This window comes from Nematolebias whitei, chromosome 5 (genome assembly GCF_014905685.2).
Source record: "Nematolebias whitei isolate Nwh7 chromosome 5, NemWhi1, whole genome shotgun sequence".
In the NCBI taxonomy this organism is placed as follows: domain Eukaryota; kingdom Metazoa; phylum Chordata; class Actinopteri; order Cyprinodontiformes; family Rivulidae; genus Nematolebias; species Nematolebias whitei.
In genome coordinates, this window is record NC_056502.1 from 16,996,242 (window position 1) to 17,015,875 (window position 19,634).

The following is a 19,634-nucleotide window of genomic DNA, read 5'->3' on the forward strand; positions in this document are numbered from 1 at the left end:
GAACTGTCTCAATTCAAAAATGATCATTGTTTAAATAAAACAATGAAATAATGAATAAACCTCATACAAAAATATAAAAAGAACATTTTAGCTCAGTTAAATCAGTTTTACTGTACAAACAGTATACACAACTCAGATTGCAAAACAGAAAATATAATACTCTAATACTTCAATACAATACTACAATACAATACTCTCATACAATACAACAATACTCATAATACAGTGAACAAACAGTATAGCAAACAGTGTTTTTAACAAACTTTTTTGTTATTGTTTTTTAAACACGCTTGATTGAAGTTTATTAACAATTTAAAACAAAATAAAAACATTTACTCACAAACTGTGCCATTCATTTTAATTTAAATTTAAAATAAATAAAACCAACGCTTCACAAAGTGCCTTAAAATACAATCAAGTATGTCATACCTGAATGAAAAGGTAAAAAAATATATATTTTAATCTAAAAATATGTATATTTGTCGTTAGGAACTTGTCAGATCAAACTGCTTAGAAATGCACATCTTAAAGATGCATTCCATAAATATCAAAATCAATATTGGCTGATTAGGATTACTCATTGTTGTGACTGCACAATCCTGTCGGACCGTAATCTGTCTCTGTGGAAGTGTAAATAATAGTTTTTTTTAAATGAGCTTTAACGTTCACTCTCAGGTTAAATATTGCCTTAGTGTCGTATTAACCACTGGGTGGCCATGAACTCCGTCAACCCACTCAAAAAACAAGATTATCAGGGGACCAGCCTTTGCTGAAGGGCCTCCCCTTCCTTTCTGCCTTCTTTGCGTGATGTGGGTCAGACAAGTGTGCACGTAGGAGTGTGAGCATGAATGAGATGTAGTGAGGCTACATGACCTCCTCCTGCAAGACACCTGTGTTTTCACAGCACTGATTGGACAAACCTGTCCACAAATACATCAAATAATACACGAAAAACATGTTTTTTTTCTTCATAATTGAAATATTAGACATTTAATACTTCTACACGGAGTACCCGTCCATACGTGTTAAATGTTCACTCATAGTGGCACGTCTTTGTGTACAGAAATGACCCGTTGAAATTGTGATCTCAGTGCTGTGAAGGTGAAATCGAGGCCCTCTTCATTTGCTGTGCGCTCTTTCTGCCTGTCCATTTTTCATACACTTGAAAATTATCTGGAGCTGGTTCTTTGGTATACAGACGCTCCAGGGGTTGCTCGTGCAGCACGTTTTAGGTCTTTCTGTGAAGCGACCGGCTTCACGTTTAAATAAAAAATCCCAATTTCGGATCATTTGTCAGCTTTTTACGGAGTGGTTGCAACACCTTCATTTAAATGAACTTTAAACCTGCATTTAATGTTAATAAATCTGCTTGGATGTTTCAGTAAGCCTTAATTTAGCTCTTTTGTTGATTCATGAATAGGTTGTTTCTCATGCTGGAGTATTCATTCATCTGCTCACCATGGACTCATGTTCGTGCTGCTGTTGTTACGCTGTATTGTTTTACATTATTGATGTTTAGTGTATATCTTAAATCTTTTGGCGTGCCCTTTGGCGTTCGTTTGGCATATAGTGTATATCTTAGTTCCTTATTTACTGTTTCTTTTACACTTTATATTTTTGCTATTGTTGGGTGTATCTGGGACCCTGTGTACACAACTTCGTTCCACCTCATGTACCATATGTGATGAGAACGACAATAAAATTGACTTGAACGTGTTTTTTTTGTTTAAATAACATGATTCAAAGCATTTTTGCCATCTACCTTTTGGAAATATGGGGGAAAGAAAGCTCTAGGTTACATCTAAAGCTTGCATGGACAATTAATTATTCAACATCTCTTTAAAGAATCAATTTCAAGTAATTTGCATATGAATTAGAGGAAATACATGGCTTCCCCCCCCCCTTTTTTTGTATTCTCTTATGGGAATTTTTTTTTAATTTTTATTAATGGATTGCCTCTGTTAGTAGGTTTGTACTTGTCTGTTAGCAAAATATCTCATGAACCGCTTGATGGATTGAACTGAAACTCTCAGGTGTAATCGTCAGAGTTACGGCTACAAGCCCCATGATACTACTACTTACTACTCAGCCCGGTTCAAGATGGCCTCCACAGCTAATCAAACGCAACAAACACAAAAGTGATTATAATTCAGTCAGTTTGACAGATGTTGATCTCAAATTTGGTGTGGCAGAAGCTGAGACTAATCTGAGCATGACTGTAACTTTAATTTCTCAACATAAGGTTTAAAACTCTGCAATGAGAGGTGGCGGGTGACATGCATTCCTTCAGGGGGTCACGTTTTCTTTCTGACGGCCTACAAACCAAATAGTTACTTATTATGTGAAGAAAATCATTTGCAGAGCACTTTCTGTGAACTACTCGTTGACTTATTGCTCCACAGAAACACAGAAACAAAACTTTTAGTCACACAAACAAAAACCGTGCAGAAAATATTTCATTTTAAACACATGGCAGCGACGTACTGTTTTACTATTTAGATGAAAAGTTGAAGTGTTTATCAGAATTGCTTCGGCTCATTCTTCTGTTCATCATTAATCAAACAAGAAGACAAAAATAATTCCATATAAAACTGTCTTTTCAGATCATTTTATTCTTTTTCACACACATAAGACAACGTAACGACAGATCTACACATTTCGTCGACAGTGGCAAATAGACGGAGTCCAGCTTCTAGTTAAAGAAGAGTAATGCTGAATCATTGTAGTAAATGTATTTATAGTTATTGAAACGCAACAGATTTAACATCTGCAGACGCACACGTCGAGTCACGTGTTTGATTTCACATTAATCTTGGTTTCTGCTATAAATCGGTTATCTTGCTGTAAATCTTTTACACATGAGTGTATTGAACATCTTCCTCCACTGAGCTTTTTATTTTTTTTATATTTTTTTGATTTATCAAGTGCAGTCTGGTCCATTTCATCATGCTGGCCCAGTTTTATCTGGTTGTGTCTGACAGGGGCTGTAAATCATGGTGGAAGATGCGGTCGCAGGGGACTCCTCTGTCTGAACTTCACACCTCGGCTGCTCAGACCTCAGAGTGTTTGCTCTCCTCGTGTGCTCAATTCCAGATCGGCCACCGACAATCGAAGCTTTCGCCTGTTGCTTCTGTTTGTTGTCGCCCGCCATCAGAGGCGGAGCAACAATGTTTTTGCCTGTGTGTGTGTGTGTTTGTCTGTACAGTTACAAAATATCTCCCGCCTCACTGAACAGATTTTGATAAAACTTTCAGAAAGTGATCGTTGGTTTGACGTCACCACTGACTGCATGAAGGTTTATGAAGCATTCACACTATTGTGATCCATTTTTCTTCCATGCGTTTTTCAGCATCTTTCTCGTTCCACAATTTTTGTGCTATTTCAACAAATCATTTATCAAAACGTTCACGAGAAGGGTGCTATGACTTTTGGTATTGGTGCAACTTTAGCTTTTTGAAATATTTAGACTTTTCTGCCATTTTCGTCTCATAGAAAATGAACTGAGCTCATTTGAAATCTTTCAGATCTTTAGATCCGTTTACGTTTTACTACTCCTTTAACATTTTGTTCTGGTTCAGCTTCTTTCAGCTTCCTTCTGCAAATAAAAAAAAATCAGCTACTTCCAACTAATTTTCGCTGTTTTTCCAGCTGTTTTGTGCTCCTTTCAGATTCTTTCTGCTAACTACAACATTTGCTTCTCTTTCAGCGTATTTTTGCAAGTTTCAGCTTTTTCTACTATCCATCCATCCATTATCTTTACCCGTTTATTCCATTTTGGGTCACGGGGGTCGCTGGTGCCCATGTCCAGCAATCACTGTGCGAGGGGCGGGGTACACCCTGGACGGGTCGCAAGTCCATCACAGGGCCACATAGAGACAAACGAGACAAACAACCATTCACTCTCTCACTCACACCTAGGGACAATTTAGAGTTACCAATCAGCCTAACATGCATGTTTTTGGTCTGTGGGAGGAAACCGGAGTACCCGGAGAAAACTCACGCATGCACGGAGAGAACATGCAAACTCCACCCAGAAAGGCCCCTGGACCGGGGTTTGAACCAAGGACCTGCTCGCTGAGAGGCAGCAGCTCTACCAGTTGTGCCACCGTGCTGCCCCTTTTTCTACTATTTCAGCTAATATTTAGCTGTTTATGCTAATTTAAGCTTTTTCAGCTAATTCCACATTTTTCCACTCATTCAACAGAAATATACTTTCTCTCCACTTCCTTCTGGTAATTTAAGCTTCTTTTTGATTTTATAGTTAATTTTCATTCAATTCAATTTTTTTCTGATAATTTCCACTTTTTTCTGCTTCTTTCAACGTAATTGGTCAAACGTGTTCTTTTTGCTTTCTTCTGCTTATTTAAGCTTGTTAGCTTTTTAGCATTTTTTATCTGATTTCATCTGTTTTCAAATAAAATCAAGTTTTTCATGGTAATTTCAGCTACTTTCAGCCTAATCAACTTATTTCTGCTAATTTTAGCCTGTTAAGCTCCTTTCAGCTTATTTCTGTTAGTTTTGGCCATTTCTGCTATTTCAGCTACTATTTTTTTTTTTGCTGTTTTTGTGCTAAATTTAGCTTATTCAGCAAAGTCCACATTTTTTTAACTCATTTGAGCTCCTTTCACTTCCTTCTGGTAGTTTAAGCTTTTATCTGAATTTTAAGCTACTTTTTTGTGTGCAAGTTTTAGCATTTTTAGGAAATTTCCTAATTTTTGTGCTCATTTCTGCTTGTTTAAATCTAATTCAGAAAATATGTGTTCTTTCTGCTTTTTCTGTTGTTAAATTAGGCTTGTTCTTTGATTTCAGCTACATTTCAACACGTTTTTAGCTAATTTCAGCTGTTTTTCAGCAAGTTCTTAAGCAATAAGCATTCACGCTGCATTTTCGCAGGGAATACAATTTCTCTAGTTAACTTTTGGATTCAACCTGATGGCGACCTCATAAACACAAAAATGGAAGCAACTCAGGTCATTTTTACAGATACTGATCTAAAATTTGGTGTGGTAGTAGCTGAGACTGATCCCCAACATATATCCTGAGTGCTAATCGATTGCACAAGATCTGTGTTTAAAACTTTCCCGTTAACTTTTGGAATGAACTCTCTGTTAGCAAAGTATCTCACTAACCATTAAACAAACCTTAATGAAACTTTCAGAGCGTAATCACTGGACGTTCACCTACAGCTGATTAAGTTTTGGACTCTGCCCAAATTAAGATGGCTGCTAGAGCCACCTGACCTTAAAAAACATAAAAATGACTACATCTCAGCCACTTTTACAGATATAAAGCTAGACTTTGGTGTGGTAGTAGCTGAGCATCATCTTCAACACGTACTTTGATCACATCTTACATCGCAACATCTTGGCTGAAAACTTTAATGTTAACTGTTAAATATAACACTGTCTGTTAGTGAAATATCTCATGAACCACCGTACAAATTTGAAGGAAACTTCCAAAAAAAAAGTAAAATAAATTTGGAGTCAAGCCAATTCAGGAGGTTTCACCCCAGCTAATCAACAACTAACATCAGCACATCAAACCTGGCGATTCCCTTTCACTCTTAAATAATTGAGCAGTCGTGTAAGACGACATCATCACGAGCGGGCCCTCCAGAGCACATCCAGGCCAGGGAAAGTGATGAGGATGTTATTTGCCGGTTCGCTCGGCCACGCCTCACATATCACACACAATGTCAGCAGGCACACGTGAGTCCTTGAAAGTGGAGTCCTGATATCTCAGTCTTTGCCCAGCTCGTGACATCACAGTGATGGAGACTCCAGATGGTGGGCACAGACACCCCTCCTCTCCACACAGCAGAGTCTGTCAGTGAAATCTTCAGGAGGGTCCAAGTGACTCCAGAAACAGCTCGGATTTCCATTTCAAGGCCGATAAAGGTGAAGTTTAGTTAACAAAGGGGCTGCTTTGTGACAAGTTTGTACCAACCCCCCCTGTGGACTCACGGTGGGTAAAAACCTGTGTGTAGCTGTAAAATCACAGCTAGGCCTCGCCTCTCTGGGGCTTTACTGGAGTGCAGGGGCTGAATTATATTTGAGAAGAGTTTGGTAGAAATGAGCAGGCTCCTCATTGTGTCTGTGCACGTCCTTACATGTTCATCGCACGGGACAAACGACACTTAACACGTTCAGCCCGACTGGGGGACGCAGACCCACAGATAAAAGCCACAACAGAGAGATAAGGAGTGCAGTAAGTTCATTATGTGCAATCCTATTGATGCACGGACTCACACATGCTCCAATAATCCCACACAAGCTGGTTGGATACTGAGAGAAGTGAAAACATCTAAAACCGTTAAATGGGCTTTAAAGGGAGAGTTCAAGTCTTTTTGAAGTGGGGTACAGTGGGAGGATTGGTTTATAATACTTAATTTTAAATGTACAGGAAAAAAAAAAAAAAGAGTTTAATTCTGACCTGACAAGCTCATGGCTTGTCCGAGAGTTGAGATCAAGGTGGAGTGCTGCTGTGGTAAAACATCTAAAACAATTTTTTTAAATGTAATTAAAAAGAGTAATTCATATAAATTTTATTCGTTGAAACTTTACATCATCACTGATTTAGCATTACGTGATATTTCTGAAAGAAGAATTATCATTATTTTAACGCGTTTTGCTTTATTCCCGTTTCTGGGGCGTCAAAGTCATAAAATAAATAAATACTTCATATAAAATCCATCTCCGTCACAGACCTTCCTCTGTTCACGTGCTTTGTTTGTCCTCCAGCATGACGGCACATCGGGTTCTGTCGAATTGGTCTGTCTCCAATCTGAGGTCGTTCAAAATCACCGTCCACAACAGGTGAGATGTTCATTGTTTATAACTGTTCCACAAAACCCTGCTTCAAAAGGTCTAAACTATCACTTTAACTATTCTTCTTTGACCATGAACTTTATTAAAATGTTGATAATCTCATTGATACTTGCAGAAAAATAAAAAAAATGAGTTCATTTTTTATTAAAACTTAAAAAAATATATAAAACAAGGTCAAGGTCAAATGTCCTACTTTTCTCCACACGTCCGCTTTGCGTCCCACTCTTCCTTAACCCCTCGTCTCTCTGCTCCAGAGGAGGAAAAAGGAGGTGTTGGGGGAGAAGCAGGGCGAGGAGTTCTCTGCTAAAAACTGCATGGATACAAGGGGGGGTCGAGAAGGGAGGGCCGTTTCTGTTGGTGCAGTCAGTGTGTCACAGACGGGCCTGCCGCAGAACCAGACAGTCAGCGTGTCAGACAAGTAGGGAACCCATGTGTGTGTATGTGTGTGTGTGTGTGTGTGTGTGTGTGTGTGTGTGTGTGTGTGTGTGTGTGTGTGTAGCATGGCTGTCTCCGTCCTGTGTGACCAGGGAGAAGTCAAACCCCACCCTCTTAAAAACCACCTCTTTCCTGCCCCACTTGGATGCAGCATCGATGGATAGAAGACCAGAGAGGAGACAACGGAAAACTGCAAACATCAGTTGTTTTTCTTCCAGAAATGAATTAGATCAATAGAAAATATACAGAACGAATGAGCTTTTTAAACCAATAAATGATCATTTCATAGATGAATGAATTTATCTTCAGCATGTTTACTGACAGAAACCGCCTGAATATTGTTTCTAATTCTGACTTCAAAATAAAATGCAGATTATCCCAAACTGCATCAAGTTGTTAATAATCAAATGTTTAAAAGGATTTAAAAAAAATAAAATAAAGGTTGAATGAACGAATGAAGAGAGACTTCTGAATTTTAAAAGCATGCATCTTATTCCTGGTACCAGTAGTTTCTTCCAGTCTTTTAGTTTTAATTTAATATAGTTCTATTATAATTCATTGCACTCGTTTTATAGATTTAATCAAACAATTTATCTTTTCCTCTAAAATGTTTAGGTTGAAGCTAATCAACATGTGACTTTTGTTTGGTTTTCTGATAATCTAACATCATTTTTCTTGCATTTCATTAGATGTTCCGCATTAATGGTGGCAGCAAATCAAGTCGCATCAGAACGACACTAAAAAGGTTAATATCCCGTTTGAATAGCATGAATAGTTGACTTTAGCAAACTACCGGTATTTTCCCCTCCTTTGGTTTTGTATGTGAAACTACTTGGTTGAAACTTTTGCTCTAAATGGCTTAAAATTTCAGAGCTGCTGCCTCTCAGCGAGCAGGTCCCTGGTTCAAACCCCGGTCCAGGGGCCTTTCTGGGTGGAGTTTGCATGTTCTCTCCGTGCATGCGTGGGTTTTCTCCAGGTACTCTGGTTTCCTCCCACAGTCCAAAAACATGCATGTTAGGCTGATTGGTAACTCTAAATTGTCCCTAGGTGTGAGTGAGAGAGTAAATGGTTGTTTGTCTCGTTTGTCTCTGTGTGGCCCTGTGATGGACTTGCGACCCGTCCGGGTGTACCCCGCCCCTCGCACAGTGATTGCTGGACATGGGCACCAGCGACCCCCGTGACCCAAAATGGAATAAACGGGTAAAGAAAATGGATGGATGGATGGCTTAAAATTTCATGTACAAATACACATTCTGTCAAGTTTAAAAAAAGGTGTCCAGAAAGTCTATAGAAGGATTTCCACATCATTTGTCAGATTGCTGACATCTTTGTGGTTCATTATGTGGAACAAAAATCAATATTCATTTGATTAAAGTCTTTTTACTCAAATTTATCCTAAAAATAACCCATTTATCTTGTAAACCTCTACTCATTTATTATAAAGATTGCGTTTACACAGACGAAGTGGTCAACACTAGTGCCAGAAACACTTTGAGGACAGACTTTGTTTTCTTCTATTTATAGCAGGTATTTACTAATTAAGATGATCTGCTAGAATTACAATCAAGTCAAATGAATGGAGACTCCCACACGGGGATGTTCGGTCTCTGCAGTGGCAGCTGGTTGGAGGATCAGCCAGCACCCCCCCCCCACCACTTTCAGTCAGATTAGAGCGTGGACTCACACCCCACAGCCCCCTCCTGCACATGCACTTCAAACTGCACGCTCTTTAAATCTGCACCCCGCCGAGCCTCACATCTGCTCAGAGAGGCGCTTTCAAACGGACGAGCCCCACGTTACTCACAAACCAAGTGAAAACACATGAACCCAACAGGGCTTCACAAAATGAGCATAAAAACGGCAGATTAGCTTTCAAAAACGTGTCATTTATTAAAAGATTTTTCTTCTTGTGTTATCAATGCAAATAAAATAATAAAAATAACAATAATCAGGAACATATAATCACAAAGATTGGGTGAAACGAAGACAAAAGCTCTGGTAAAAAAAAGAACACGAACTGGATTGAGGGAGATGCCAGAGAGGGGGAGAGGGCAGACAAGCCGAGTGGGGGAGGGGAGGCCTGTGGGGGGTTGATTTTACAGTCAGTTTCTACAGTGTAAAAAAAAAAAAAAGGCAGCTAAAGAAAACAGGACGTAGTTACGTTGTGACCAATCAGCAGTGGTCGCTACAGTAGAAAACAAACCCCAAACAAAAAGGACATAAATAAGTGCAACTGGTTCCTCCGTCGCGCTTTAACAGTAAACAGGAGTGAGGTGGAAGACACGCCCCCCCCAGGTACTGATTCAGTCTGGATCACTGGGTGAGGGTTTGAGCGCTCCTTCTATAGAAACATGGGCAGTAACAAGGCTGCCGGTATCTGGATGATCATGGTGGATAACCCTACCTCTGCAGGTACAGTTAGTGGATTAACTAATGCCAATTAAAATATACTTTTAACATTTACAATACAATTTAAGTGTAGATTCAATCGCATAAATGAGAAATAATAATGAAGTTAGTTAAACTTCCAAATAGAGCGAGGGCCTTCTATGAAACATCTTAATAAGAGCTGGAATTAGAATAAGCGCAGCAGCTGAAGGCCATCCAAATAGACTTCCTACATTTTATCTCATATATAAAGTTTTTAAAAGCACCAGCTTTAAGTGGATAATTAAACTCTATTAAAGGGGAAAGGTTATGAACATCTGTCTCACCTGCTTTAGGTAGTAGCTCTTTAAACAGCCTCAGATTAGATTCAGACCCGAATGATGAGCTAAAGGCTAGTCTGAGTGCAGCAAAGGCCAAAGTGGGTTGTCGTCATCTCGGTGCTCCAATCTCAAAAGGTTCATGGCAGTTTGTGCAAGTGTTCTCAAACCTTTACACATGTATGTAAACTTATGTTTGCATACTCTTTCCGGCTGCTTCGATTTGCGGGGTTTGCCACAACGAACGAGCAAACTCAAACAGAAGATCTGCCAAATCTTGTACGCCACACGCTCTCCCCGACATACAGGTTCGAACTCGCAGCCTCAAGATTAAAAGACCCCCCCCCCCCCCCCCCCGTCTACATTCTTTTGAGATCAAAGTTGATTTAAAAATGTTTCACTTTGGTTTTGGCCCCACTCAAACTAGCTGTAAGCTCATCGGTCCATTCAGAATCAAACTTTTTTTTCCTCCAGCTTGTTCAGAGCCATCTACACCAGGTAAGATATTAATTGTTCATATTTGTTACCCACTGCACAAAACTCTACTTTTAATAGATCTGAACTGTGAATGTAAGTGCAGTTCAGTCTGCTCCTCCACTGATAAGAGCTAAAAGAAAAAGCTCCAAACAAAAAAAGTCCACCCTCAGTGGTTCAGAACCAAACAGCAGCCACTGCTGATGGTGCGTGTTCGTTGGAGATGTGGGCAGCGAGGATGAACTGTGGCCGTCACGACACTGAAACGTCTTCAGTCGATAATGCTCTCGGTTTTGTGCGTATCCATTTCAAAAAGGAAGAAAACGGACTTCACGTAGGTTCTCTGGACTGAACGAGTACTCGTTTTGTAAAATGCAAACAATCAAAATGCATCGTTGATGCACCGAAAGCACCAAAAAACTCTTCTGAACAAGCATTGGTAAAAGGCACAGTAGTCCAACAGTCCAGTCAAAAAATATTTTCACCTGCTTTTTTTCCTTTTTCTTCATGACAGCAATAAAAAAAAATTTAAAAAAAATACACAAATGAAATGTCAAAAACTTCCTGTAGAAGACTGTGAGCCAAACTGTGCGGGTGCACAGCTGACAATCAGCTGCCCAATAAATAAATAGAAACAATAAATAGCTGCAGCGGTTGATCAAAGCATGAATAAATTAACTGTGCGACTTGATAGTCAAATGTCTTTGAGTGGTCCTTGTTGTGTTTTTCCCCTCAAGCTGGCCTTTTAAAGTCTTTCTTGGATGTTCTTTTTGATGACCCTGATCGCCGGTCAGATTTGCAGACGGAAACGTCTGATCAACGGGAAACCTTACGTGACCTTTGATGTTACGGCGCCGCTCCTCTCGATCGGCCAGCTGAGCGTCCGAACATTTGGAGTACATTCGTGAGTTGTTACATCATTTCCCACACAACCACCTCCTCCACGTTTACAGTACGGTAATAACCGTGTTCTGAATTTCCCACGTCACGAGCAATAAAACGTTCTTTACTCACTTCAAAACTTCTCTGCAAAGTGAAAGTCATGTCTGCCAATAGATCAAAATCAGCTCCATTATTTACTCTGGAGTCTGTTATATTTTTTAAGCTTTCCTTTTAATACTGACATCAGATTTTTCTGCTTCTAGTGTTAGTCCTTCAAGTTAAAGACGTGCTAAAAATATAGACATCTTTGAATATATTGATTGCTTCCATGCTGAAAAGTAAATATCAGTTCAAGTATCTTTAGATGTTCCGTTTTCCTCTTGTGCATTTGTAGATCATCATGTAATCACGATAAGTTTGTAATAAGTCCAATTAGATGCATCGAATTAGATATAATCATTTTACCTGTGATTGTTATATCTTCCTCAAAACAATTCATTAGGAATCTCAGGCTGTCATCCTCTTCCCTTCTTTGTGTCGCAGCAGCTTGAGGCCTGGTGATGTAAGGAGGTGGAAGCTGCCGGCGTTTTGCTCGTTCATCAGGTCTCTACAGTGGAGGGCTTTACCCCGGGCAGAGGCTTCATCGCGACGGGTGAGGAATGGTTTTGACCTTGACATGTCCCGGTGGTCTGCTGCACAAGAACAGGCTGGCTTTGGCACTGGATTGGCTTCTTCTGGTTTTTGGGACGCTCAGAGGGGGTGGTGGATGAGACGGAGCTGTCTTGTGTAGCTGGACTGCTCTTCCCGTTTGGTGCGATGAGGTTTTTGATGTTATCCTCCCTTTCTGTGGCCTCGTGCGTGGGACAGGCTTTCCGCGGGGACGAGATGGGAGCGACGTGCACCCACGTCTCCCTCGGCTCGGAGCTCTGAGCTGCTCTGTACACCGACAGTGCGTCCGGTTCCTCGTTGCTGCAGTCATTTCCCTTCACCTGCCTGTTGCACACATCTGGCAAATATTGATTTGCATCACATGCCAGAAGTGGAGAAGAGGGGGAATGATCCTTTTCGTCCTGACTGTGCTTCAACCTCCTCTTGTGTGCACCGACACGGGGACACTTGGTGGGCACCGGGGACGGCGTGGGGGAGTCCGTGCCAGTCCAGCTGAGTCTGCGCTTCTGGAAAACCCAACAGGACATAAAGCAAGTGAATACAAAGCTCAGTCAGTTTTGAGAACTTTATTTGTCCAAGTAGGTTTCTGGACTCCCAGGAATGCGTGCGCTCTCACCTTTACGGGGATATGCAACTGATCCCTGTGTTTATGTGGCGGGGTCAAGCTGGAAGTGTCCAGGAGGGAGCGAGCAGGGGAAGTGGCCACACTAGAGGACGAAGTCACAGACTGAGTGGAGATTTGGGGGAACCAAAGCTTTAACATCATCTCCACCTGACGCAGGGTGTTCAAGTACTTCTCCCTAAAAAGCAAGAGAAAAAGAACATCTCATAACCACCTGCAGTTTTTAAACATTTCACAAGTCCCTTCTTCCAGTTTCTTAGCATTGCTGAATGGTGTAACCCTACCTGCTCACAGGAATGTTCAATAAAACATGCAGCAGGAGATAAGGCTTGAAACATAAGACTACCTCACTGCACACTAGTAGAGTTTAATAATCATTCTGCAAGCTTTAGTGATGGTGGGATAGTTTACAACCGAGCAACAGATATAAATACTTTGGGTGAATAGTGGGACAGAGTGTGGATGACATCTTACCCACAGTTGGGTCTCTGCAAAACCCCAACAATCCTCTGGATGCGATCCATAGCGACGCTCTGCTGGAAACTACTTAAACCTGTCAAATCAAAAACATAATCCTCCAGTCAGCGTTTACACTGAATGAATGCACATGCAGCCATGCACAGACGCACGCGCAGACACCACTTTCACTCAGCGTATCGGTGAACCCTCGCGAGCTAATGAGTAAGCTGCTGGACTGTTGTTTCGTGCTGCACTTTGTGTTGCATCAATACAGACTGCGATGCAACAAAACACTCCCCGTTTGAGTGGAACCGTTGCATAGCTTCTATTTGGCGCCTACAAACCTGCCCGTGAGTCTGCGCATGTTTTCTGGAGGCAGTGATTTGGGGCTGCTTACCGTGGTCGAACCGGCCCTTCTTCAGTCCATTCAGCAGCTCCAGCAGAGGCCTGACAAAACCCTGCAGCTCAGCACACTGGCAGAAAAAGAGATGAGATAGATTACAGTTTCAGATGCAGTCTCTTGAGTTTTCCTCTTAACACACTTCAATACATCATCCTTTTTTTCCTCTCACCACTCTTTTTATTTTAACATTTCCTTTACCTTCTGAGCAAACAGCAGATCTCCCTGTGATTTTGGTTTCTGGCTCATAGGACCCGTCTCCTCCAGGCCCAGGCGACTGCCGTCGCCCTTTGACCTGTACACTTCTTCCTCCTCTTCCGCTTTATCTGTTAAACCATTCCACTGGGACCCGGGGCTTTTTGATCCTTCATCTTTTTTGGCCTCAGCCCCGCCCGTCCCACCGACGACGACCGAGGAGGAGTTGCCGGCCAGAAAGACGTCCGAATCGTCCTCAGCCTGTTCCGAGTCGCTGAGCAAGAGGCTGTCGCTGGAGCTCAGGGAATCAAAAGAAGGCAGAGTGGAAGTGCTTCCTTGAGATTGCATCACTGTTGGGGCAGAAGCAAAAGGGTTAGGATCATTACAGGGGTTGGTATCAGCTCTGAACAGAACCAAAACGCAGGCTTGTTAGTACACACGTGAGAAACAGTTCAGAGAAAAAGGTTTTTCAGTAAAGACATGCTCCCTGTTATATCTACACTCCATTTTCCAGCTTCTCTACCAGTAACTCCCAACACTCAAAATGGTGGGAATACCAGTGCCCTAGTTTATGGTGCAGAGTGGGACTGGGGGTAGGCAGAAGGCAAATAATGGTGTTCTATGTCTGGCTTTCGTTGACTGAAGGAGAGTAAAATGTGAGGAAGGGGGGGATGGGAGCTTGTAGAGTAGAAATCAGAATAGGCACACTCCTCTCCACCACAGCCTCCGGTGCTCGCTGTAGCCCCTCCTCTCTTCTGTCTCGTGCTCGCTCTCCATCCTCCCCCTCTTCATGGATTTGACACACACAAACCACCTTCTTTCCTCTCTGGCTGCATTTCTGCATGCCTCTCATCTCTCCTCGTGCAGCCCTCATCCCATCCTGTTCGGTCATGCACACTAGCCTGGTGGCCCTCTCAGCTCTCCTCCTCTTCCTCACACATTTTACATTCAGTTACATTCAGTATCTCTTTGGCGGTTGACGTTTCCTCCTCGGTCGGCGTAATCTCCCAGTGCCTGCTGATCCCACCAACACATATGGAGAAATGGAAGGGGTGGGAGTGTAAGGAGGGGTGGGAATATGCTCAGCTGATAAACACATAACACAGCTACCACCAGCACAAATAAAGTCCACATTTTAGGACGTGAAATGGGTCTTTGCCCACATAGAGACATGAATTGCATATTTTACAACAAAGACAGGCATTCAAACAACATAACTACCACTACTTTGAAACAAATAGATTGAAAAGCTCCCATACTTTGGTCCCTATCCCTCAGGTCCACGCCTTTTTGAGGCTGTGTGGTGAGGAATGGGATGCACAGGTAAAAGCAGGTGTTGGCCACGACAGGAACTGAAACACACCGCGCATTTTACTAAAGTAGCGCCTGAATATAATGCCAGAAGAGGACAACAAAGTAAATGTTTAAGGTATAGCGAAATTCCTCGTCGCTTTATTCTGGTTAAATAAAAAGCCCAGGTAACCAATTCATAAACATAGTTGAAAATAAACACGTGCACACACATAAAGTCTTTGTTTTAAACAGAGCAAAGCGGGACAGGAAATTCCCTCAGGCTAGTCGGACAACTTCTGGAAACGTTAGCGACAGATAAAATACGGAAAAATACTCACTCGCTCCTGTACTCCGTGAGACAAAAAGGGGGGAAAGGCTCTCGATAACGGTTTTATAAAGCAGAGGTCCGTTATCACACTCTCCGAGGCTGGAGGAGCATCAGGGGAGCCCAGCCTTCAGCGCTCACCACCCGGCTATTCGATATTTGCATGGGCTAGCTGCTGAAATCCTTCTCTGGCAGTTTATGAGCGTCAACGTGTGCGTAAGTCCACGTGCCTGGGCCAAGCGCTAAATCTATTGGCTGTCGTCCCGAAGCTGGCTCTCGCGATTGGCTGGCCTCTCAGCCAGTGAGTGCTTTTCTGAGCGCTGATTGGACGGCGGCTCTGGCATCGAAGGGTCCCGCCCACTCATGTGTCGCCAGTGTGTATGGTGTAGGAAACGGGATCTCTACTACAGCGAACGGTTGTAAACAGGCACGAGGGCACTGCCGGACTCTGAGGTGCGCTTGTTTTTGGTCCCACGTATTTCATGTTGACTGAGAATTATGACTCCGCCCACTCAAGCTGAAAACACAAACACACCGTGGGCTTATCGGTGAACGACAGTCCTTACGCAACCCAACTCACCCATCATACTGTTTACATCCAAAGCTACAATAATCAAACATATTATCAAAATATCTCTTGAACCACTGAATGGATTTTAATGAAATTCTCAGAAAAAAAAATCAACAATAATAATAAGTGATTAGTATTTGGGGTCAGGCCCATTCAAGATGGTCTCCATGGCAAAGCAACCCAAGAAACAAAAAATGGCTCTCCATCAGTTTTGAAGACATTGCACTAAAATCTGGTGTCATCAGTTCAGCACATAGAATATTTTTGCATACTGCTTTGGCAGTATTATTGCTGTTGGAGACAGCCTTTTTTTTGTCTGTCAGTAAAATATGTCATGAGCCAGAAGATGAATCCTAATGAAATTACAGTAGTCATTGGATGTACATGTACAACAGATTAACTTTGGGAGGGAGCTCAACACAAGATGGCTACCACAGCTAATCACCTGTAATCAACGCATTAATCGCCATAACTCATCCATTTTTACATCAGTTGAATTCTAATCAGGTGTTGCATTAGTTGAGCATCATTCTCATGACATATGATGTTTAAGCATGGCACTATATTTTGTCTGAAAATGTTGCCAGTTAGTATTAGTATTAGGATTAGTATTAACCCATTATTATTATTATTATTATATTTAATGGTATGTTTTATGGCACTCAAGAACACTGTACAATAAAGTACAATATAAAATGCCTTAAAAAACAAAATAACAAAAACAACAACAAAAAAATAATATGCATAAATACAGGTACTGTGACAAGGAAGTTAGAGTGAGTTTTCTTTCGGCTTTGCCCTCGAGTCATCCTTCTCCATCTCACTCTGTCCTCTCTGTCCTCTGTCCTCACTCCAACTAACTGCATCCATATATCTCCTTTTGTTTTTGTCCTATCAGCTGCATTTCTAACATCCTTGTACCATTATACCCACTGTCCCTCCTCTGGACATGTCCAAACATCTCAGGCTGGCCTCTCTAACTTTATCTCCCAGTTGTTCAACCTGTGCTGTACCTCTGATGATCTCATTCCTAATCTTATCCATCCTTGTCACTCCTAAGGAGAATCTCAACATCTTCATTTCTGCTACTTCCAGTTCTTTTCTCCTGTCTTTTTGTCAATGCACCTGTCTCCAGCTCATACAACATAGCTGGTCTCACCACCGTCTTGTAAACTTTTCCTTTGACCTTTACTGACAATATTTTGTTGCAAATCACTCCTGAAACTTTTCGTCATCCACGCCATCCTGCCTGGACTTTCTTTTTCACCTCTTTACCACAATCCCCATTTTCTTGGACAGTGGACCGGACCCCAAGTACTTGAGGTCCTGCACCTTTGTGACCTCTGCTCCTTGTAGCATCACTGTTCCACTGGCCTCCCTCTCATTCACACACATGGACTCTGTCTTACTACGACTGACTTTCATTCTGCTCAAGTGCATACCTTCACCTCTCCAAGTTCCACCTGTTCCCTGTTTTCACCACAAATCAGAGATCACATAATCTGCAAACATAGTCCACGGGGATTCCTGTCTGACCTCATCTGTTAGTCGGTCCATCACCAGCGCAAACAAGAAGGGGCTCAGAGCCGATCCTTGATGCACTCCCACCTCCACCTTGAAGCTATCTGTCACCCCTACAGCACATCTCACCACTGTCCTGCTGTCCTCATACATGTCCTGTACCAGTCTAACATTTCTCTGCCACTCCAGATTTCCTCATCCAATACCACACCTCCTCCCTCGGCCCCCTGTCATGTGCTTTTTCTAAATCCACAAAGACACAATGGAGTTCTTTCTGACCCTCTCTGTACTTCTCCATCAGCATCCTCAAAGCAAATATGGCATCTGTGGTGATCTTTCTCAACACAAAACCATACTGCTGCTCATAAATAGTCACCTCTCACCCAAGTCTAGCTTCCACAACTCTCTCCCAGATCTTCATTCCCTGTAGTTCAAACAAGTTCAAGACAAAAACTGACAAGAATTTACCATGTCCTGGATGAGTGAGAATCTTCACCAGCATATTCCCTGTAGTTGCTACAACTCTGCATCACCCTTGTTCTCAAAGAGTGAGTATGCCTGTACAAAGAGGATCATTTGGATGTAGGATTTGAAAATGGAGATGGTGTGAGAGATTGTGATGTCCAGGGGGAGATAGCTGCAGAAGTGGGGTGCTGAGCAACTGAATGCTGTTGAGCCCATACTGGTCAGACAAGCAGGTGGTTCGGTGGAGGAGGAGGACCAAGTGTGTTGATGTGGAGGAGTTGTGTGAGATTTGAGCATTATCTTATGAACCACTGGACAGATTTTATTTAAACTTTCAGAAAATAATCACTGGATATTTATTTAATTTACTCTGTCTCTTCATCTCCATCTATGTCTTTTCCATAACTGATTCACAGAGGCAACAGGACCCGAAGAGAAACCCAGACGTCCATGTCTCCAGCGACATTCTCCAGCTCCTCCTGGGGCATCCCAAGGCGTCTCAAGCTAGAGAGGATACATAATACCTCCATTTTGTTCTGGGTTTGTCCTGGGGCCTCTACCCAATAGGTTATATCCAGAAAACCCACAAAAGAAGGGAGCACAAGGGGCATCCTAATCGGATGTCCGAACCCTTTCAACTGATAGATGACAGAGCTCCTCACCTTGTCTCCAAGGCTGAGCCTGTCCACTCTTCAATGGAAGCTCATTTTGACCACTTATATCTTGATCGTAGTCTTTTTGTTGTGATTAAACCTCATGATCAAAGGTGTGGGCTGGAACATAGACAGCCCCAATAGGGTGTTGCCTTTCGACTCAAGTCTTTCTTCACCACAACCAACTGAAGCAACGCCCTCATTACTGAGGACGAAGCCCTGATCCATAGATCTATCTCCCAGACCTTCCTACCATTACTTGTGAACAAGACACCCAGATACTTCAAATCCTCCACCTGAGGCAAAGTCTCCCCACAAACTGGATGGGGCATTCCACCCCTTTCTGGTTGAGAACCATAACCTCAGAGGAGCTGATTCTCAGCCTCATCTCACTTGACTGTGAAGAAAGATGGCAACAGAAACACGTCATCTGCGTAAAACAGAAATGAGACCCATAGGTTCTCAACCCCTCTTCACTTTAACATAAGTATCCACATATTCATTAATTCTGTAATTTTACCAATTCAAAATGGCTGCCACAGCTACTCAGCATAGGTCAACACACACATGTAACTCAATCATGCTCATGCTAGGCCTTTAATTAACGAATTACAGTAGATTTTACTCCAAATTGCAGGTGCCAGTGAGTAAAAAGTATCTGAGACATTTTCAACAGGTTCAGCCACCCTCTCACCTAAACCAAATTATTATTATCACGTAGTGAGAGGAATAAATTACGATCTGTCTCCAAGCAACCTCAATAACTTCCCTGTTTGGTTTGAGCCAAGATTCAGTTTGCACAGCCAACATTGTGTGTATGCTCTCAAACACCCTCCGCTCCAACATTTCTTATGGGGATCTTCAAGAGCAAAGCACAAAGATGTCTGCTGTGTGCTTCAGCTTTAAACCTATATGTGATATTTCTGATAACATACTCAAAAATGGGCCTAAAAGCTTCATTTACAATAACTTCTTTCAGTCAGGGCTTAAAAAATTAATTCAACTTGTGACTTTTTGTCATCACTATATTCCTCTGTTGTTTGTTTTTTCTGTTTTGTGCAATTTATCTTCCTCTGCTTACTTTGTGCCATTTTAGCCATTCATAAATCAAACATTTAGCTCATTCAGAAGCTGGGTG

The 19,634-nt window shown here is 42.0% G+C and overlaps 1 protein-coding gene across 1 annotated transcript; it reads right to left on the reverse strand.

Moving 5' to 3' along the window:
• Positions 1-11,416: 11,416 nt before the first annotated feature.
• LOC119410010 lies at positions 11,417-15,473 on the reverse strand. The gene is made up of 6 exons (XM_037676914.1): positions 15,300-15,473; positions 13,675-14,018; positions 13,471-13,546; positions 13,089-13,167; positions 12,609-12,792; positions 11,417-12,498 (listed from the first exon to the last, which is right to left on the reverse strand). Coding segments are annotated over exons 1-6 (1,260 nt in total). The 5' UTR covers positions 15,301-15,473; the 3' UTR covers positions 11,417-11,922.
• Between the last annotated feature and the right edge of the window lie 4,161 nt (positions 15,474-19,634).

Bases quoted from the DNA above. Each gene is read 5' to 3' on its own strand.
- LOC119410010 (XM_037676914.1), bottom strand. The intron at 13,168-13,470 runs GTAAGCAGCCCC...TTGATTTGACAG, and splicing joins GAAGGGCCGGTTCGACCACG to GTTTAAGTAGTTTCCAGCAG. The intron at 12,793-13,088 runs GTAAGATGTCAT...CTTGCTTTTTAG, and splicing joins TTGCAGAGACCCAACTGTGG to GGAGAAGTACTTGAACACCC.